At 39.9% G+C, this 20,601-nt stretch overlaps 1 protein-coding gene across 3 annotated transcripts in view; it reads right to left on the bottom strand.

Annotated features, from left to right (window-relative positions):
* KAT5 (lysine acetyltransferase 5) overlaps positions 1 to 20,601 on the bottom strand; it is a 485,129-nt gene that overhangs the window by 198,463 nt on the left and 266,065 nt on the right. For all 3 annotated transcript variants that reach the window (XM_044069174.1, XM_044069176.1, XM_044069175.1), the window contains exon 12: positions 9,679 to 9,838. In XM_044069174.1, coding sequence (XP_043925109.1) covers positions 9,679 to 9,838 — 160 coding nt within the window. The remainder of the gene's footprint in view (positions 1 to 9,678; positions 9,839 to 20,601) is intronic.

The raw sequence follows: 20,601 nt of genomic DNA, 5'->3' as shown, positions 1-20,601 counted from the left end.
GTGTCGGCTGCATGCTTTATACCCCTGACTACCTGACGTCATGGAAGATGAGACAGCAACTGACGCAGGACCTAAGACTTTGATAATCAGGCTGACTGAGTGCTACTGCAAGCAGATAACCCAAATGTGATGACTGCAACAGTGAAACACGAAGAACATCCAAGTCAAGCATTTCACATCTGTTTTTTGAAATTAAAATTATGTCTTGCATGTTCTTTAATCTGTAGAGCTCAGAATCATTCTGTCTGGACTAGCACATTCTTTCTATTGTTTTAACTTTAGAAATAATTACTAGAGTGTACATGCAAAATGTCTTTTATTGTTGTAGCTTCCTGCGGAGGTGTTAGCTTGCTAAATAATGTAGCCTGTTGACCTGGGAACTCCAGGCTAAGTGTCAAAATGATGTAATGTGTATACTGGGAAAACTCTAAGTGTCAAAATGATGTTAACTGGCAGGGCCCAGCAGAAATGTTTGTTAGTGATTTTAAAAACTATTGCTCAGAGAGACTGTAAGGTGGATTCAGAGAGATACTAAGCAATTTGGCTATCTAGCTCAGCACTGCCCTATGCTCTCTTAAGTTATCTTAGAAGTGTGTTTTCTTGTAGAATTAGCTAGGACTATAAAGATTAGACTAAGTGGTTTTCTGTTATGTCAGAAGTGTACTACTGAATTATTTTAAGTTTCTGTGTGATTTGTGAACTCTTGAATAGCACTGTGGTGTAGTAGTATTGTCTTGTGTTTTTAGTATTTATTATTAAATATTTTTACACCCTTTTCAACTGTGGCTGGTTTATGTAGAGATAAATTAAGCTCTACAGTACATTGCATGCTTATAAGTGATCCTGTAATAAGTCCTTCCAATAAGCCTTGACTGCTTAGTTACACTACTATTGGATAATAATATTGCAGAGTAATAATTGGACACCCTTTTAAGGGCCTTTGGGTAACTGATAATTATAAGATGATGGTGGCAGGAATTACTACCGTACAGTCTGGGTATAGGGGCACAGCAGGAGAATCTGTGTCAGCCTTTCCCAGGAGTGTCTGTGAAGTTGTATAAATACTTCTCTCAAAGTGTGTGTGTGTGTGTGTGTGTGTGTGTGTGTGTGTGTGTGTGTGCATGAGCTACTTATGCAGGGACATGAAGCACTGGTTGGACAGAGAGGGTACTGGACATTTTAGCTCGTCATATAGGCTGAGATCTGGACCCTATAGCTGTGCCAGTGGGGAGTATTATTGGGGACCAGGGGAGCAACCAGCCCCGGACTGAATGTGATCTCTGTGTGCTCTTAAGGGAAATTGCACTTTACTGTGTGTATCTGTTATCCTTTCCTCTCATATGAGACACCCTCTCTGGTGTTAGTGGTGAGGATCGAGGCTCCTTGACTGCTGGGCCAGGGCACGGCCATCACAGCTGGTTCCTTGAAAAAGTCAATTGAAGGGTTGAGAAGCGGATTCTGATTTATAATATATTTTAATGTATGTGTTGTATGCATTAAGTCTTACCCCTTTAAATGTTTAAGTATCTTGTTCCCTTTAACTAATTGTTTAATTATTTTGATGAATATATAAGGAGTGTTTTTTGTGTAGGTATGCATTTGTCTCCATCTGATGAAGTGTTTTAAACGAAAATGCAGTGCTGGTGTAATCTCGTTAGTGGACTGTATAGTCAAACTTATTGTTTCTGCGTTTTATTGGACTGAAGAGTCATTTTAATAAAGGAATTCATGTGGATTACGGATTTGTGCCTCTTCTATCTGTTCTGTATTTTTGGTGTTTTGAGGATCGAGGCTCCTTGACTGCTGGGCCAGGGCACGGCCATCACAGCTGGTTCCTTGAAAAAGTCAATTGAAGGGTTGAGAAGCGGATTCTGATGGCAGACAGTCTTCCCATCTTTCTCCCTCTGGACTAGAGTGTCACATACAGACTTTCCAAAGTGGATGGAACCGTCGTACAGGGCATTAGTGAATGATGCCTTAAAGGGCTCCAAGAAGACACAAAGCCGGAGCCAGGTGGGGCGCCTGATGGCAATGCCTGTCCTGGCCACTCTAGCGGCACCCTTGGTAGCATGAGAGAGGAGCTACATAGAGGTGTTAGCAATTGACATGAGGGTGGCCATCTGAGAGGAGAAAATCTTCTTGTCCTCCGCCAGCATGGACCCTGGGGTAGACTCAGTGATCTCTTTGACTAGGTCTCGGTGAAGTTTAATTATGTGTGTCATGTAGTTCAGCACACGTAACGAGAATGTTGCTGAAGAGTACACCCGCTTCCCAAAACAGTCCATCGTCCTGGACTCTTGGTCTGGCATATGGACTGTGGAGCTTTCCTATATGAGCTCCTTCTTGGTGGCTGCTGCCACTATCATGGCATCAACAGGGAATCCCTTGGTCCAATAAGTCCTGTCTGAAAGTGCACTCAGTATCTTATCAGGGTGTTTGGTGATTGGCTCCACCATGTAGGGCTCCTTCCACATCCGGGATGTAATCAGATCCACCAGTGGATCTGTGGGAGGGGACACACAGGATGTAGAGGGTCTTGCGCCAAATGCCTCCAGGAACACTGACTCATCCGGGCTGAGTTTCTGGACAGACCACCCCCTTCACTGACAAAGGATCTCCATGATGTCTCTGAAGAATACATCTTCGGGGGATGACCAGGGGAACCCTCCCCTTCCTCCAAATCGGTGTCCTCTGTGAGGGACTCCAGTGGGGAGTCTAAGTGCCACCTTTTGCATGTGTGTTTTTGAAGAACCTCCTCGGGGTTTCAGGGGAGGACTCAAAAACATCAATATGTTCCCGTGGGGGAACAACCCCCTGGGGCATAGAGGTAGCAGGCTGTCCCTGAGGGGCCAGGATGGCAGAATCCGGACCAGATAGAGAGGGAGTCAAGATGGACTCAGAGGATGAAAGCATCAAGGGTCTCGATGGAACTGACAGGACCCTCTCCACCATGTCAAAAGCAGAGGGAGAACGTACCCCAGAAGGAACTGTGACTGGGTCCATCACCCTCTGATCCAACAGGAGAGCCGGAGCCAAACCTCCAGGCACCAAGACTCCAAACGGGCCACTAGACTCCGAAAAGTTTGGAGCTGTTGCCGCCACGTCGGATCCAGTGCCAAGATTACAGCTTCCAGAGCTGGTTGGCTCTGAGCTAGTCAGAGCCGAGCCGCTCAGGGTAATGGCTAGCATCGAGGTATAGGGTACCATCAGTGCAGACCCTAGATGCAGAGAGGCCTCGGACCCGAATACTCCAAAAACAGGAGTCAGACAGGAGAAGGAGTGATTGGGACAAAGGTAGACTGCATGCCCCCAGCCCCAGAGGGAGAGGGGGCAGGCAAGACTCCCATCTGAATCTGTATGCAGATAAATCTCCGCATCATGCTGTCCAAGTCAGCCTCAGAGAGGCTGCGGGTGGACCTGGAAGAGGAAGCCACCGACACTGATCTCAAAAGATGGTGGGGTGAAGCTGAAGGTGGCGAGTGAACCCAAGATACCTCAGGCTCCACAGAAAAACAAGGGGAGTGGAGCTGCGGAGAACCTGCTCCGGCAGCTGGGTGGGATTTAGTCAAAGGCTTTGCTGAGGTAGAGCAGTCAGGGGACTGTTTCCTTGGCTGGTCTCTGTCCTTGTGTTTCTGCTTCTCTCCATCCCCAGTCCTCTTAGCATGAGGGTGAGTCCCAGAGGCCAGGGTGGAGGAAGCAGAAGAAGCTGCTGAATCAGCTGGTGCCTTCGCCAGAGGAGGAGGGAAGACGCACTTCAGGACAAGCTTATTCTTCCTCTCGATCAATACTCGGGGATTTAACCTCGCACAGATCGAGTAAGAGGCATCAAGGTGAGCCACCTCTAAACAAACTACACACACAGTGTGGCCATCAGCTGGGGAAAGCTTGTGGCCACACTCTGTGCACTTTCTAAAGCCAGAATTGGGCATCTCAGCCATAAGGGAAGAGGACGTACCCAAACTCTCTCACACGCTAGGCCTGAAAAGGGGAAGGAAAGCAGGAACGTTTTTTTAAATATATAACGGTACCCGACGTCTGAGCGCTAAGTTAGAAAGATGAAAGGAGGAGGCGACAGGAAAGTGTGAAAATAAGAAGTTGGGACAGTAAAACTATAACAAACAAATACAGTCACTTAGAGCCTGGATGACAATGTGAAAGCTAGTTTGGCAAACGAGATATGGGGAGGAGGGAGATGGGGGCATTATGGGTGGGGGAGGAGCTTGGAGCTCGGATCAGATGCTGGAAATGCGGCCGAGTCGGACCTGTGCCAGATCAGAGTACCCACAGGTTGAAGAATAAATGAAGACAATAACTTCAGATCCCTTTTATTTTCTGCTTCAAATATACTAACAGCCACGGTATGGCTTTTCAGATTACTTTTAAGCAGCAGCAATGTCAGTGCTCACCATATACAGTAGATGTGTGATCACCACATAATTTTATCTGGGACGAAGATTTCTACAGTGTGTTAAGCAACTGATAAACTCTTTTGCACTCCCCAGCTTATCTTCCTATTCCTTCTTTTCCCACACTTGAGACATGCATTCCTCCTGCTATTATACCACTTGGTATTATAATCCAGGGTAGAAGAATGTGCTAAGCCCAGTGACTGTCAGTTTGCCCTCCCCCATCTTCTCAGCAAGCATAACTTGAAAGCCAGGAAAAAAAGGATATATAAATGTATATTCTTCTAACTTACTGGAATTTGACCCAAGAACACAAGGAAAGTTTAAGTTAGTACCCAGTGCAGAAGTCTCCATCACAGATCAGCTAAACAGTAAAATACATTCTATTACATGATGAGAGTGGAAGAGCTCTGCAGGGGGTTAAGCATACACAAGAAAAAATAGCAAGACATTAAAAATGTGACAGGTGCATACCTCTTGAATGTAAATTTCAGAGATGTCCTTTATTTTGGCTCATGGTTTTGCTTTGGCCTCCCCACCTATTTAACATTTCTGATGTTTTAAGAAGTGGTGGATTGCATACAATGACAAAAATGATTGTTACAAACTTTATGTTGCTTAAGAAAATGCATATCAATTTACATCCTTTTATTTTGTCAACTTTCAAAACTGACAGTACCAATAATTGAATAGTGTTCCTAATTTGATGACATTGCCCCTGATAATTTTTGGCTTTGCCTCCCATATTCTGGAGCAAAAGGGTTGACAGCTCTGCTCAGCAGTCCGGAATCAAAAAAGGCAAAACACTGAAAGCTCAAAAGGCCTATTTTTGTAATAGTCAAACGGCAAACACAGCCTGACTACTGGAGTCACAGATTAACCAGTAATGTTTAGGGAAGTGGTGAAATGATGACCAACAGGCCGTAGCACAAAGGTTTGTAAATGCAACATTCCTCAAGCAAGCACTGGATGCAGCCTCATTTCTAGTGCAATGGCCCTTGATAACAGCATTCTTCATAAGTGGCTTACCACATAACAAAATGAAAACAAAACAAAAATAACACAATGTTGTTAGTGATCTACTTGGAACGAGTTTGCAAAGCCCTCTGTGAAACAAAAGAGATAACAGCTGTTCCATCTTTTTGGATTCATGCAGTCTCCTCGGGTAAAACTTGAATTAATGGTGCCCATTCAAGTTGTGAAAAGATTGATCTTTTCTTGTCTACGACTTGGGAAAGAAAATGAGGGAGCTTAATACCCTGGTTTAAATATGCCACACACAGACATAACTTTCCAGGGGAAAAGAGATTAGTTCCTAAAGATAAAATTGTTGGTTGAAATGACAAATATGCAAGTACTGTTCCCTGGGAATAAAGATTAAGATACTGTTAAGTTTGAGGTGTAGGCCACAGAGAAGACCATCTTTTAACAAGTGAACATCAAGGATGTCTAACAACAGGCTTAAAAACAAGATAGGTAAGTCGATTAATAAGTCCTAATGATGAGAAGTCTTATTCAAAGGTGTGAGAAGATGCAGAACTTCTTTATTAAGCTGTCTGACTGGCCAGTGCCAGATGACAAATCCTATCCTCCACAAGATCATAATGGGCAGCAATGTCAGAGGTGCAGCCTGACCAAGTCCCAGGTCATACAGTTGTCTTGCTTAAATCAAAACAACATGCAAAACTAACCAACAAATGTAGCAGAGGATAACGGTGTGCTCAGATGGTGGACCTCTAACTCTAGTATCACCATCTAGGTGCACTGTATCAGCAAAGGCATAACTCCTTTGGGAAGTCACTATCCACAACTTGGCATACTGGATATGCTTGCAGAAGTTAGATGTCCAGGATGAGAAGGAAGTCTTTTATCCCCTTAACAAACAAGAGAGGGTTTAAAACCTCCTGACCTTATTCACAAGGGAGAAATTCTCCACAATCCTTCTGTGAAGGAGACTACGGGCTACTTCCAAGAGCTTTGAGAGCACAAATGATCACTTAAGGGTTTCAAGGTATGGACATATGTAACTGTACCTTGAATCTAATGGTGCTCTGTGATGTCCCTCTAATTTAAAGTAATCACACAGAACTCTACCCAGAGTGGATAAGCCAGGAATATATTCAGAACTAGAAATGCACAGCCTGAAGACATGCACTCCTGAATGATTTGGCCAAAAAGAGTATTAAAAGGAAGGACTGCATAACGTCTATGGGATATCCCCTTCATTTTGTGAAGGGCCTCTATCCATGGAAACTGGATAAACTGGGAAGAAACATAAGAGGCAGGGGAGTCATACAGATCCTCTACAGTGATAAAAATGCATAATCTTCTGGAGTTACACAATCAAGTCTTGTGAAGTCTAAACAAAGAGGACCTCACTTTAGAAGGGGTGTTACTACAGATGACCTACCTGAAGTAATTGTTAAAGGAAAAGGCCTCACGCATGCCATGCTATGTAGGCAGGCACCATAACCTTAAAAGCTTGGCCTCATTATCAATATAATCAGAACAGAAAATTGCAGCTAGCTACTTAGTAACAGAGTTAAGATCTTAACCAGTTCTTTCTTGACTCCAGAATCTGGAAAGCCTGAAGCTTCTTTGGTGCTCGACTGACTGGGGCTGACTAGATCCTGGGCAAATCAGACATACAACTGACTAACTTATCTTAGAACACTGCAGGGTAAACACCCTTTTTCTCACCCTGTCAATGCTTTAGAGTACTTATCAGGTGGGAAAGGCATTGTGGTCTGAGAGATACTTGCAGCACCACAAAGTTCACAATGGAGGTGCCCCCAAGACATACCACATGTCTCCAGGTTTGTAAATGAGTTTGCCTTCTTGGAAGCAGAGGCAATGGTACCTGGATGTTTTCAATTTCTTTGAGAAAAGGGATCTGTACCCTAAAGCATAGCCATCCTTCCCTGCTGACAGAAGCCACTCTGCTTTAGATAAAAGAACCAGCTCCACTGCAACATAAAAATAAATATGACTACCCAGAAAAATGGAAGGAATAATTAAACACCCCCCAGACACTCACTGAGGCATTTTTAGGAAAAATGTAAAAAGTCATAGATAAGTTCATTAAGCCTTAGGGTTTTTCCAAATGAGTTCTATAAGAAGGGAAAGGCTTGTCTTATGTCTCAAAATAACAGACATTGATTTTGAGTCTGTTTTGATGGCCAAAGATAGTGAGGAGACCCTCCAACAGTCTCAGATCTGGGATGGTTGCCCAGTTCTCATGGAACAAATGGCTGGGGGAGGTGAAGTAAGTGACAGACAAGTTGAAGAAGATGGGCAACGGAGTGCCAATGGTCAGAGATGTAGCAACATGTGGACCACTGAGACCCAAGCAAAGCCTGCTGCTCATATAAACATATTTCTTGAAAGTGTACCCCAAAACTCTTGAGGTAGGATCCTTGCAAGCAATGAACAGCTACCTTACATCCATTCCGTAGGCGTGTTCTGTGAGCCCTGCTGCAGCATTAAGGCCAAGTGAACTCTCCATAACCTGGGCCACTTAGTCCTGTTGTGCCTGGGAAGAAGCCCTAAGAAGAGTTCATGGTCACAAGAGCTACCACAAAGTGTGCTACTGGGGATTCAAGTGACTGCCACACTGATGCAGGTTGGCTGCTCAAAATGTTCCAGCTGCTAAGTCATAGGATGGCTGTGTTAATATGATGGGACACACCTGAAAGTGGTTGACTGGGGTGCTCTTTTCATCTTCTGAAACAAAGAAGAGACGCAAACTCAATGCCTCATTATTCAATGGAGAGCTGGTAACATATGTGGACTACGAGGCACTCTTGGGGCTGGACTGCTCTAAGGAAACGTGACTAGTGTTACCCCCTCCATGCTTTTCACTTTATCTTGGTGCACCAGCGTAGGCCTGCAGTAAGCAGGCAAATCAAAAATTTTAAAACTTATGCCAATATTTGATATTATGCTCTTGCCCCAAGCAGCAGAGGCAGTGCCAGTGTGGGTCTTTTGTTCATGTTCTGCCAATCACATAATCACTCTAAGGAAAACTTACCTGTCTAGCCACAGAACCTAGGAAAGTTACTAAAATACACAACAGGATTAGGGTCTGAATTGTGCTAATAAGAGAAAAGATATTGGGGTTGCACTGGCAGGCAGAGGAGCTACTTATGCTTCCTTAACGCAAGATTGTTGCAAAGGTGCATCTTTAAGGGTAAGGACATCTGACCTTAACCATGAAAAAAGAGGAGAGAGAGAAAAAAAAACAATGACATGGGGACTATAAAGAGGAAATTCAAAAAGTTAGCCCACTGCAGAGGTCCCCCTGTGTCAAGTGAGTTGATTGTTGAGAAGGCTTGGCTTTTTGTATGGGGCTGACTCTGGTAACTTTCTCAGGTGTCAGTTCAAAAATTAGTACATTTTTTCCGATTTAAAAATCCTGTTCTCAGGAACTGTGATATCCCCCCTTTATCCATTACTGGAATGTCCCTGGGCCAAGGATAAGGGTGCACCAGAATTGACTCTGTGGCTTCAAAACTACTGCGAGTCAAATGGTATCCAACTATGGATGCTGTAGTAAGGACCTTCACAGCTACTTCCTTACTGTCAGATTCAGAAAGTGCAAACACCTTAACCTGAGCTTTGTTTCCCAAAAAAGGATTGAAAGTACTACATAAATGGAGAAATAAAAACGCTAAAATCTGTAACCCAATGGTACAGGGTAAATTTTCAATCTAACTAAACCAAACTCTCTGAAAGGAAGTCACAGGGAATATTTCTGGGCACATTTGTCTCATTTAACATAGACTTCTATAGCACATTAAAATCATCATGGTCAGGCATTTATTCATATAAATTACCATTTTTTACTAAAATCTCTAGGTCTACAGATGGCAAAATTTACAAGTTAACTTCATATTTCTTATGTAACTACAAAAACTGATATTGTAACTTTTAGACTTCCATGTTTTCCAAACAAGAACTTTAACTCGCTGTAAATGGCATCTGCATGAAAATGTCTGTACTCTAAAGCATAGCCATCCTTCCTGCTGACAGAAGCCACTCTGCTTTAGATAAAAGAACCAGCTCCACTGCAACATAAAAATAAATATGACTACCCAGAAAAATGGAAGGAAATAATAGAAGGCGATTTATCAATTTTTAATTACATGTGCGAGTCTCTGTGGATATTTGGTCATGTACCACCAAATGGCACATTTTTGTAAACCAGAAAAAAATTAAAACATAATGCATATTAGTGAAGCGTGCCTGGACAGTTAAAAATGCAAATTCTTACTTTATTGTAATCTGTGGCCGTTCTCCATTCTCTGACTTCAGGCTCATGAGGATCTCTAGGATTGTTTGTGACCAATAGCTTCGGTATGACAACAGCCCAAGATCAGAAAGTGGTTTTTCTGGAGTCCCAGTTTTCCCTTCTACTTTAGAAAGCTCATAACCTACAAAGCATATGGAAAAAAGTGAAACCATACATGAGCAAATGCGTTTGCTGAAATAACATTTCATGCAAGATTATTTTATCTGAAAGCAAAATGTTTGACATCTTTTTCACTCTCCCATACTTAACCTCCATGTTACTGTGTAAACCATATGACTATCTGCTCCTACCCTTTTCTAAAGGTCCCACTTTCAGTTATTTTATCTCTAACAATGTGTACTACTTCAAATACAGCTGGTTTGGACAGATTTCCACATTCAAATAATTGCTTTTTTTGGCATCCACCAAAATAAAACTTAAGGCCTTACTATGTCTAATCAATTCAGATTCTGTATCCCAGCTAAAAAAAAACATTTCCTTAGTTACAATCATTTCCTCACCCAATATTTCTGACAGTACTATTGAGGAATTTTTAAAGTCTGCCAACTCATTACCGTCCCAAAATATATGCTCCCAGTTACTTCTTTCTTCCCCATCATACGTCCAAAATTTGCCATCTACCCAAGGAAAAATTCTTTGGAGTCTGCGTGGGGTATAAAAACACCTATGCAAACACTTCAAAGTAAAATTCCTATATCTCCTAGATTTTGTTGCACATATGTGAGCCACACATATGCCCTCTCATTGCTTCCTTGTGAACTGCTTATCCAATCTCTCTTCCCAATGTTTTTAACCTCCTCTGACTGATTCCTATAGTTATAATGCAATGTTTTATATGCCATTCTAATTATCCCTTAACAGCAGCTTCTGTTACGAATTCAACTTAAAACTATACCAGAGCAAGTCTTTCACTTAGGATTCCCCTATCCCTTTCTCTTTGCTTATACACCAATATCAATCCCCGATAGGGAAGGCAGTGTCTAAGCCTGCAGTCAAAATGTGCTGGTGGCCTCTTTCCACTCTATTACCTTTGTCTTTCTCTCTCTAGTTATTTGCTTCTGATGCCTTGGTTCCTTAGCCAGTTTTCTCAAGTAAATTCCAGCCCCTTCTTGCCTACTCTCTGTTCCCTAATTGTTCTCCTAAATGCAGTCATCCCTATCACAGAATCTATTTTTCTCTATTCTTGTGCTGGCTTAGTTTTAGAACACTTTCAGCTACTTATTAAATATAATATTCTGTATGGCTTTTACTATCCTTATGGATCTGTATCTAAAATCCCACTCCCTCCTTATTTCTTGAATCCCCCCCTGCTTCATCATCATCCCTTTCCACTTTGAATTATAGCTTTCTACTTGTATTATATACATCAGCCTTAAATGTGTAGCTCTAAAATATCCCTTCAAATCAGGTAATCCTAAACCACCCTGTTCCATTGCCAGGATCAACTTATCCCACCTGACCCTTGCCCTCTTCTCCTCCCAGATAAAATCCTTCAACTCCTTACTGTACTACTGTCCACAACTTCACTGGTTGACAATATGCCTGATATGTATACAAAACTAAAAGTACTAAAAACATTTTCACTGCCTGTATCTTGCTATCCATATTCATAAACAAGAGCCTCCAGTTTCTCAGTTTTTACATTACATTTTTAGTTTCTTCCCACATATCCTTAGCTGTCGTAACAGAATTAGTTTTAAACCATACTCCCAAATAGTTCATTTTATCATGTCCCCATAAATATGGGTATTACTGAACCGATTCATGTATGGGTACATAGTTTACAGCTATAGCCTCTGGGCCCAATGCCGAAAGTCTTTCTCTCAGTGTAACTGACTACTTAACACTGAGAGCAGGCTGTGAGCAGGTGTTTTGGAATTAGCTCCCCAGTGTAAGCCTGTTTATTGAAAGGCTTTATACCAAAATAAGTCACTTACACTGACAGCAAGTCTTTTGAAATCAAGGCAGACTGCACAGAGAGCAACTCTTTTGGAATCTGGCCCTATGTTTTGTCTTTATTAATTTTGCATCCCAAAAAAGACTTGAAACTATCTCAGAATGTTCCAGAACACTGAGCTGTCCTTTCCTGGTTTTATCAGGTACAAAATAAGATAATTTTAAAATAAAGCCAACTTTTCTTCATTAGCATACCAATTTTATCTCAGAATTTCTGAGCCACCTATTTTCTTTGCCAATGGCTCTAAATATAAAGTAAATAACAAAGGGGAAAGAGGATACCCCTGCCTGGATCCTCTGTTCAGACAGAACTTGTCAGACAGGAACCCTCACATTTTAAGTTTTGTCTATGATCGCTCACATATCCTCCTAATTTAACTTATTATTGTCAGGGATTGCAAATGCTTCCATTTCCCTACTCATAAAATCCCAGCTTACTCTGTCAGATGCTTTCTCTGCATCAAGACCCACCAGCAACAGTGGTATTTTCTTACACTCTGCTTCCCTCTGAATCATCGTTTTATTCATGTTGTCAAATATCTGCCTCCCCTATACAACACCACACTGATCCATATCTATCAAGTTTGGCAACACCTTTGGCATTCTTTTAGCTTTTGTAGACAAACACTTTATAAACATGATTTAAAATTGAAACGGGCCTGTATGAAGCTGGGTCTAATGGGTCTTTACCATCTTTACTTATTACAGCCAACACAGATTTCTTCCAGGACGTGGGTGCTTCCCTTCCTTTTAAAGCACTGTTAAACAAAACCTTCCAGATCTTTATCAATTTCTTCCCTCCTAGCTTACAAACTTCCAGAGGAATTCCACCTATTCCTGGAGATTTTCCTGCAGACTGATTACACACTACCATTTTATCTCATCTCCTCCTATCTTAACTGTTAACTGTTGAGCCTCTAACCTTGGAATACCAAAATCTTCCATAAATATTTCCATTTGTGCTTTTTCTTGATTTCCATATCATCTCCTTTATAGAAAATTTTATAACATTTCCAAAATATCCCTAAACGGGATCTCTGGTTATTTTTCTTATTATAAGCTCATTAAGTTTTACAACAACCCTTTATACTTTCTGTTGCCCAAGTCATGGTGTTAAAAACAGCAATCTTTCTAAACTCATGCATATTATCCAGATATTCCCTTATTTTCTCTTTGGCACACTCTGCATTTACACCTCTGCTGCTTATTCTGTGAGATCTCAGTTATTCTGCAATGCTTTAACCGTTATCAGCCCCTCTAAACAATTCTTATTTCTTAACCATACCGCTTTTTCTTTTCTTTTTACCCTATTTTTAAACTCTACCTTCATTTTATTACACTCACTAGCTATAACCTCTGAAGACATTTTTGTCTTCCTTTATAACACTCTAACAATTTCCACTACCCATTCCTTAAATTTCTCTCTTTGTAACAGAGAAGTGTGGAAGCGCCATTGTCTTATTTGTACTTCATTATCCTGCATTTGTATCTTAGTTGTTACTGGCACATGATCTGAAATATTACTGGATGTGTGTTGAAGCTTTCAGTTAGTGTACCTTGGGGAATAATATGAAAATTCTCTCACAGCTCCTACTACAGAATTCATGTCTTCCCTACAACATATTTTCATAAATTTCTTCAAAAAAATTCCCCTCCCAGATGTGAAAAACAACTTGCATCCTTTCAGAAAACATTAACTTTTAGTCTTAAGAAAAAGTGCACTGGCTATCTTTAAATAAAGTTAAATTATTCAGCGTCCAAATAAATGTATTAAAATATTTAGTTACCAGAAAAAGCTGCTCTTAGTCACTGCCAATAATTTCAAACTTTATTTTTTACTGAACTGCTTACCCTTGTGCCTTTTAATTTTAAATTTCTCTCAAACAATGTCCAGACCTCTTGATTTACTGTCTTCACCTATAGTCAGCTTGTTTCCATGGAAACAGAAGATCAAAATAAAGAGCTGGCCTCACCTTCAGATTTCTCAACTGGCACTTAACATTTACTTGCTTAAAGAAAACTATTTATTACATTGAGGTTTTTCATTTTTAAAAACCCACTTTCATTCACAATTCGTCATTAGATAAAGCCAAGGGCATTACTCCAGACATTCACCAATGCAAAAGTAAAATAAAACATTCAATTCTACATATATCAGTATATCGTTACATCCTACCCCCACCCCAAGAGCCTAAGATTACAACTTCTTGACTTGAACCTTCTTTTAAGCCTTTCTTCTTTTTACACTGTAATGCCAATATTTCTTAACACTAAAAAAGAGAAAAAAATCACCTATTTACTTTAGTATCTTTATCACATACAACAATCACTGAAAATACCTTGCTATATAATATGCAATTCATTTCAAAATGTATTTTACACAAATACTGTTAAGAACAAAAATTCTTCTCTGTACAGTTACATTTTCCCTCCTTCTCCCTCCTTTTTTCCTCTTAGTATCCTTCCAAACAATGACATGAAGTTGGGCTTATGCCAGTCAGTCCCTCAAGAAGTTTAACAAAAGCAACAAAAACCCAGTCCTTCTCATCCACTTTTTCTTGGAAAGCCATATTTCATAAATAGGAGTGGTGCTTTATAGTCTCACATTTGCTCACTAATTTCAGTGTTGCTGGTCTTCTTCCTGTTTATCTCCCTCTCCCAACAGACTCTGGTTCAAGTCCAAGGTATTTCTCATTCTTCTGGTTACATTTTGTGCTTTTTTCTGTCTCTCAAGCATTTTCCTTTGGGACACTGGAAAAAGTTTCACTGGCAAACTCTCTATGAACCTTACCATCTGAAGATTGAGAAGCAGAGTCCTCTTCTGTTTGATGGCTCACCCATATTGGGCAAACTTTTGCATTTCTCCCTTAATCTGTTCTGCATCAAAAAATATTCAGAAGACAGCTAGATACAACAGCTTGAATCTTATGTCTGCCTCAACATTCCCTGAGGGCTGGTTTACATTTGCTTCTCTTCTGCCTGTTGTACAGTGAATAATCATTTTCCACAAACTCTCTGCTGTCTCTACTTTTTAATATTTGGCCCTTCTACCACAATTTAGTCAGGACCAACCCTTTCTGCTGGTATGACTGCATCTTTATTAATACCGGTCTTCGCTGCTTTCTCACAGCCAGATTTGGAACATACACACAATGTGCCCTTTCAATTAACAAAGCCTGCTGTGAAATACCAGTTTAGTTGCATATTTGTGCTTTCATAAAATTAATACAATATGTTATTTCCAATTTCTCTGGTACAACAGAAAGTCTCAGGTTTTCTCTGCATGCTCTGCCCACTAAGAGAGTAATAAGTGCTTATTTGTTTTGTGCCACTGTGAGAATATTTGCTGTTTTTTTACTAAATTTTGACCATACCTTGATGTTCGTTGTTTTTGGGATATTTCTCTCATTGTTATCAAGAGTATTTAAGGTATGGCCAGTAATTCTGCACTTAATTTACCTAGAATCTTCAGAGAAGAACTGTTAGATTCTTCTCAGTTAACCTTGGATGGTTTTCTATGTTCTAACACAGAGAGGGAGAAAGGCAGAGGTGAAAGACCAGCCAGCAGTGGTGAAGGGCTACCCTTGGAGATGTGGGAGAGGCTGCTTAATGAGACTAGAAGTAAGTGTATGCCGAATCCGTTCTCCGAAGTGGGTAAGCATTCCACTGTCATCCCTGGTGAAGCAAGAACTTTGTTTCAGAAATTGAAGCAGTTGCTCAATAAAGAATCTTTAACTCACTATAATAGAATTAGTCTCCAGAGGTATCTGGAGCTTGATATAGCACCGAGTGGGTTACGGGCAATGAAACTTCCTTCTCTGCCTTTGACTTATCAAATAATGATGAGAAAGCTTTCCGGCAGAGATGGGAGAAAGCTGCTCACTGCTGTTCACTTGAGTGGGTCAGAATACTAGTCGAACGTGATGAGGTAAAGCTTTTTGCTTTGAGAAAGGACATTAATGTCATGTGTCACAATATTTTGCTATTGCTAGATAAAAAATGTTTTGAAATATGCTTGAGTGACATTCAAGAGAAACTAGCTGTTTTTGAAAAGAAAATATGTGAACAAAAATTAAATAAAATAAAAAGAGACCTCAGGGACTATGACACTGATACGGCCTTTTTTAGGCCAACGAATCAACGTTGGGGGTCATGTGTATGCTTTCAAAACCAGGAAGGAGGGAGAAAAGCAAGAGAAGAAGCATCTTTCAGTGATACGAGCCATTATCAGAGTGATTTAGAAGACGAACAGGCATTTCATGCTTTACCCGAGCCTAATGATACTCAATATATGCAGGACAATTTTCGCCAGAGAGGTGGACAATATCAGAATAGAAAATGACAGTTTCAGGAACAAGAATGGGATCAACACAAGTAATAACATGGACAATGGAAAAATAAAGAACTAAGTGGCACTGAGTCATTTTAGAATACTGCTAATGTTGTTTTGAATTTAACTGGTGATGTGCTGGATGATAGTTTAAATACAGCTTTGCAATATGGCCTTAAATTTATTTCTACAGTGTTGCCAAGAACACATTTAAACTAATCAGGAAAATGCATTTGTGGTACTATTTTCATGTGTATAATGCTGATAGATCTAAGATCTGGATAGAAAATGTGCATGATGTGACTAAGTATAGTACAGATGAAGATGTTTTTATTAATGAGATGTCTGAAGATTCTTTTGTCTCATGTAATAGTGATATTAATGCTTATTGTCCTATAGATACAACAGATTTGAAAGTATCAAGCAAATTTATACCACCATTTATACATGAAGGTATAAAAAAGTTTCACTCAAAGATTGATTTTGAAGTTGAGATGTTATTTAAATTTTTAGACAGAAATAAAGTTGATTATAACCTAACCTAACAAAAAATGAATGGTTAGTTAGCATTAAAAGAATTTTCACATTAGAATAAACTTGTGATAAAACCTTCAGATAAAGGAAATAAAATAGTGGTGATGCACCATTCTCAATATAGTATGATGTGCTATGAGTTGTTATAGGACGAGCAAGTATATAAAATTGTGACTAACACCAAGACAGAAAAAGCTATAATAGAGTATATGAGCCTGATTAATAAGGGACTTAGATTAGGATACTGGACTGAAAATGATGTTGAGAAAAAATTGTCTAGTGTTGAAACAGAAATGGGATATTTTTACTGTTTGCCCAAAGTACACAAAAGTTTGATGAATACACCAGGAAGATCAATTTCTTATATAATTTGGGATTGGTGTTGCATAAATGTTTGTTAAACTAAGTTATTCAGCTTCCATCTTATATAAAAGAGTCATCTGCTTTTTTGGAAAAAAATAAAGGGGTGAGGTGGAAGCAAGAGATGTACTGTGTAACAGATGATGTGAAAAGTTTATACACTGATATAAAGCATATTTATGGGATGGAAGCTCTCAGTATCTAGTTAGGTGACAGTCCATTAGCACATTATATCGTGGATTTGGTAAATTTTAGTTTAAAGAATAACGTTTTCTACTTCGAAGATAAACTGTACCATCAGATACAAGGTACGGCGATGGGCTCCTCATTCACACCTATGAATGCGAATTTATTTATGGGGATGTTCGAGACAGAATATATTTATACAAATCCATTTTACAAAAAATATGTCAAGTCCTACTTTAGATTTATAGATCTGATATTTCTTTGTGATGGTGTTATAGAAAAAGTGCTCAAGATTTTATATTAGAACTACAAAGAAATAGATTTTCTATACAATTTGATGGATTAAGTTATGGAAATAAAATTTCATTTCTTGATATTACCTTAGAAGGGACAGTTGAAGAAGGAATAAAGACGTGTTTACATAGGAAATCTGGTGTGGTTAATCAGTTTATGATGGGCAATAGCTGTCATCCCAAACATACTATGGACTCTTTACAATGTGAAGAATTTTTAAGAATCTCAAGAAGATGCAATAATAATTACAATTTTGAACAAGACTTACAATATACAGTGGAGATGTTTATAGAAAGGAAATATTACAGACAGATAATTGAGAGAATTGTCAATAGAATAAAGAGAGAAAGATATGGTAAAAGGAATGTAAAATGTAGGATTTTACCCTATAGGGATAAGAAAGGTATAACAGATGAAAATGTTTTCATAGTTATGACATATAATATTTTGAGTGACAGTGTAAAACAAATAATTGGACATTATTGGAAATTTCTGTTTAGATATCATGAACTGGAAGGATTGCTACAACAAAGTTTGTTTTTTTCAAACAAAAAAAGGAAAGAGTTTGAGGGATATGTTGGTACATACTAAATTTAAAAAACCTGATGACACCTTGCCACGACAGATTCAGATAAAAGGAACAAAACCATGTGGGCGGGTGCACAGGATGTGACTACATAGTGCAGACTTTTTCCAAAATTAACAACATAAATTTTCAGACGATAAATATCAGTGTACTACTGAAAAGGTAATTTATGTAATTAAATGTAGTTATGACAAATACTATATAGGTCAGACTAAACGTATGTTTAAAAGAACTTTATTAGAACATCTGAGAGATATAAGGCAAGGGAAAATGGAAATTCCTTTAGCTCAATATTTTAAACAGTACCACAATGGTAACTTTGTACGCTTAAAAGCCACTATTTTAGAACATATACAGGAGAAAAAGAGATAGTGATTATGTTAGAAATCTGTTACTGTACAAAGAAACACTTTTCATTTTAAAATATGGCACTTTAATTCCACAGGGTCTGAACACAGACTAATGTTGGAAGTATGTTATTTAATTAAGTGGAAATGTATCTTTAAGAATTTTAACAAGTGTATAACAATTAACTAATGATTTAATTGGCAACTGGGAGTATATAAGGGTGATGTTTTTTGTAATGAATGCACTCCTTGAAGGCTTATGTGAAGCCAAGGCGCTAGAATGCTTGATTGTTTTATGCCACTGTGAGAATATTTGCTGTTTTTTATTAAATTTTGACCATACCTTGACATGTGTTGTTTTTGGGATATTTCTCTCATTGTTGTCAAGACTATCATTTTTTTTTGTCTCTCATACTCAGCCAGCCTTTTCTTTATTTCAACTTTTGTAGTTTTATCAGTTCATCTGAATAACTGTTCATAGGTAGGTACTAGGCTATTGGCCCTAGGGCCTATACAAGCCTAGCCAAAAAGGAACCCTGGCTTTCGCCACCCAAGAAAATTATTTTCCTGTGCCCCTGTCAAGCAGAACCACAGAAGTGATCCCTGGGGTGAATTTTCTATTACCTATTCAATCATCAAGATTTTTCTTGAACAGTGCTAATGAGGAGCTCTGTTTGACATAGATAGTCTGTTCCAGAGTATGGTAAGTCTCTGCGACGTATCCCTCCTGCATGTTCTGTTTATTGTGGTGACAAAGTTCAGTTCCCTAGAGCATGTAGCTCGAGAGGGATTGGGATTTCTTTAAGTGGAGCATGTCCAACAGCTTTGGGTTTGACATAGTTTTGTATGTTAGACAGAGATTGCCTCCGAGTAGGCGATATGCGACGGAGTAAAGCTGGAGCTTTTTGAGACGGTCTGCGTAAGGCATCTGTTTGAGGCCAGTAATCCTCTTTGTGAGGTATTTTTGCGGCCTTTTCAGTTGTTGTAGATGTCTTGCGAGGTACATACCAAAAGGGGAGTTGTACTCTATAATGGGTCTAATGAGTGATGAGTAAAGGGGAACAATGACCTCTTTTTTACTGGATGAGAAACCTTTTGTGATGAGGTGTGACACGTAGAAGGATTTCCTGACCAATGTGGCGATGTGATTATCAAAGGAGAGACTACTGTCCACCTGTGTCCCAAGGTCTCATCACATTTCGGTGTTAAGTAGACTACCGCCTATATGGTAGTTCATGGGTACAGAGTTTTTACCAAAGGGGATGACAATGCACTTTTTGGCATTGTGCTTGAGACCATGGCTTTGACACTAGGCATCTGTCTCATTGAGGCACTTTTGTAGGATGTCCACATCATTAGGAGTTTTGATTATGGCTCCTAGTTTGCAGTCATCTGCGAATTTAGTTAGCCAAAGACCTTCTGTGTTAGCGTGTACTTCAGAGAAGTAGATACCAAACAGGAGAGGACCCAGGACTGAACCCTGTGGTACTCCACTTGTCACTGGTCTGAAGTCTGATTTGGAGTCTGCTACTTTCACAGTGTGGGTTCTGTCAGTAAGCCAGTTGGCAACCCATCTTGTGACATAGGGATTTATACCTAGTTTAGTGAGTTTATAATTCCAGAATGGGGGATGGTGTCGAACACCTTGGCGAGATCTAGATAGGCTGTGTGAACAACCTTACCCTCACCTATGGCTTTGGTGACTACTTCAAAGAAGTCTATCAGGTTTAGGAGACATGATCTGCCTTTTACAAACCCGAACTGTGTGGGGTCCAGAGTTTGGAGATCTCCAATGTCTTTGTTTACGAGTTCCATGATGATACGTTCCATGGCCTTGCAGACCAGGCTCGTCAGGCTAATGGGGCAGTAGTTCCCGGGGTCTGTTGTGGCCCCCCCTTTGTGGAGTGGGATAACCGTTGCGGTGCGCCATTTAATGGGCACAAAGCCTGAGGTGAGGCTATGACTGAACATGGTACTTAGGTGGGGTGCCAGTTCATTCTGTAGTTCGTGTAGAAGGCAGCTTGGGATGTTGTCCGGTCCCATGGATGCTGTGTTCTTGGCTTTGGAGAGCGAGGGTTTTACCTGTGCAGCCGTGATTACAGGAACTTTGCATTCTTCTGGTATAAAGATGGGCCTTTTAGGAGGTGAGAGGGGGAGTAAAGTTAGCACTGAACCTATCTGCCAGGATGTTGGCAATATCGGTTGGTTCTGTATATTTAGTGTCATTGTGCTGTAACACAGAGCAGATCTGAGTGTTGTCACTTAGATTCTTGACATAGCTACAGAATTCT

This window comes from Protopterus annectens, chromosome 4.part0 (genome assembly GCF_019279795.1).
Source record: "Protopterus annectens isolate FY-2018-M chromosome 4.part0, PAN1.0, whole genome shotgun sequence".
In the NCBI taxonomy this organism is placed as follows: Eukaryota; Metazoa; Chordata; order Ceratodontiformes; family Protopteridae; genus Protopterus; species Protopterus annectens.
This window is presented reverse-complemented; position numbering and strand designations above follow the sequence as displayed.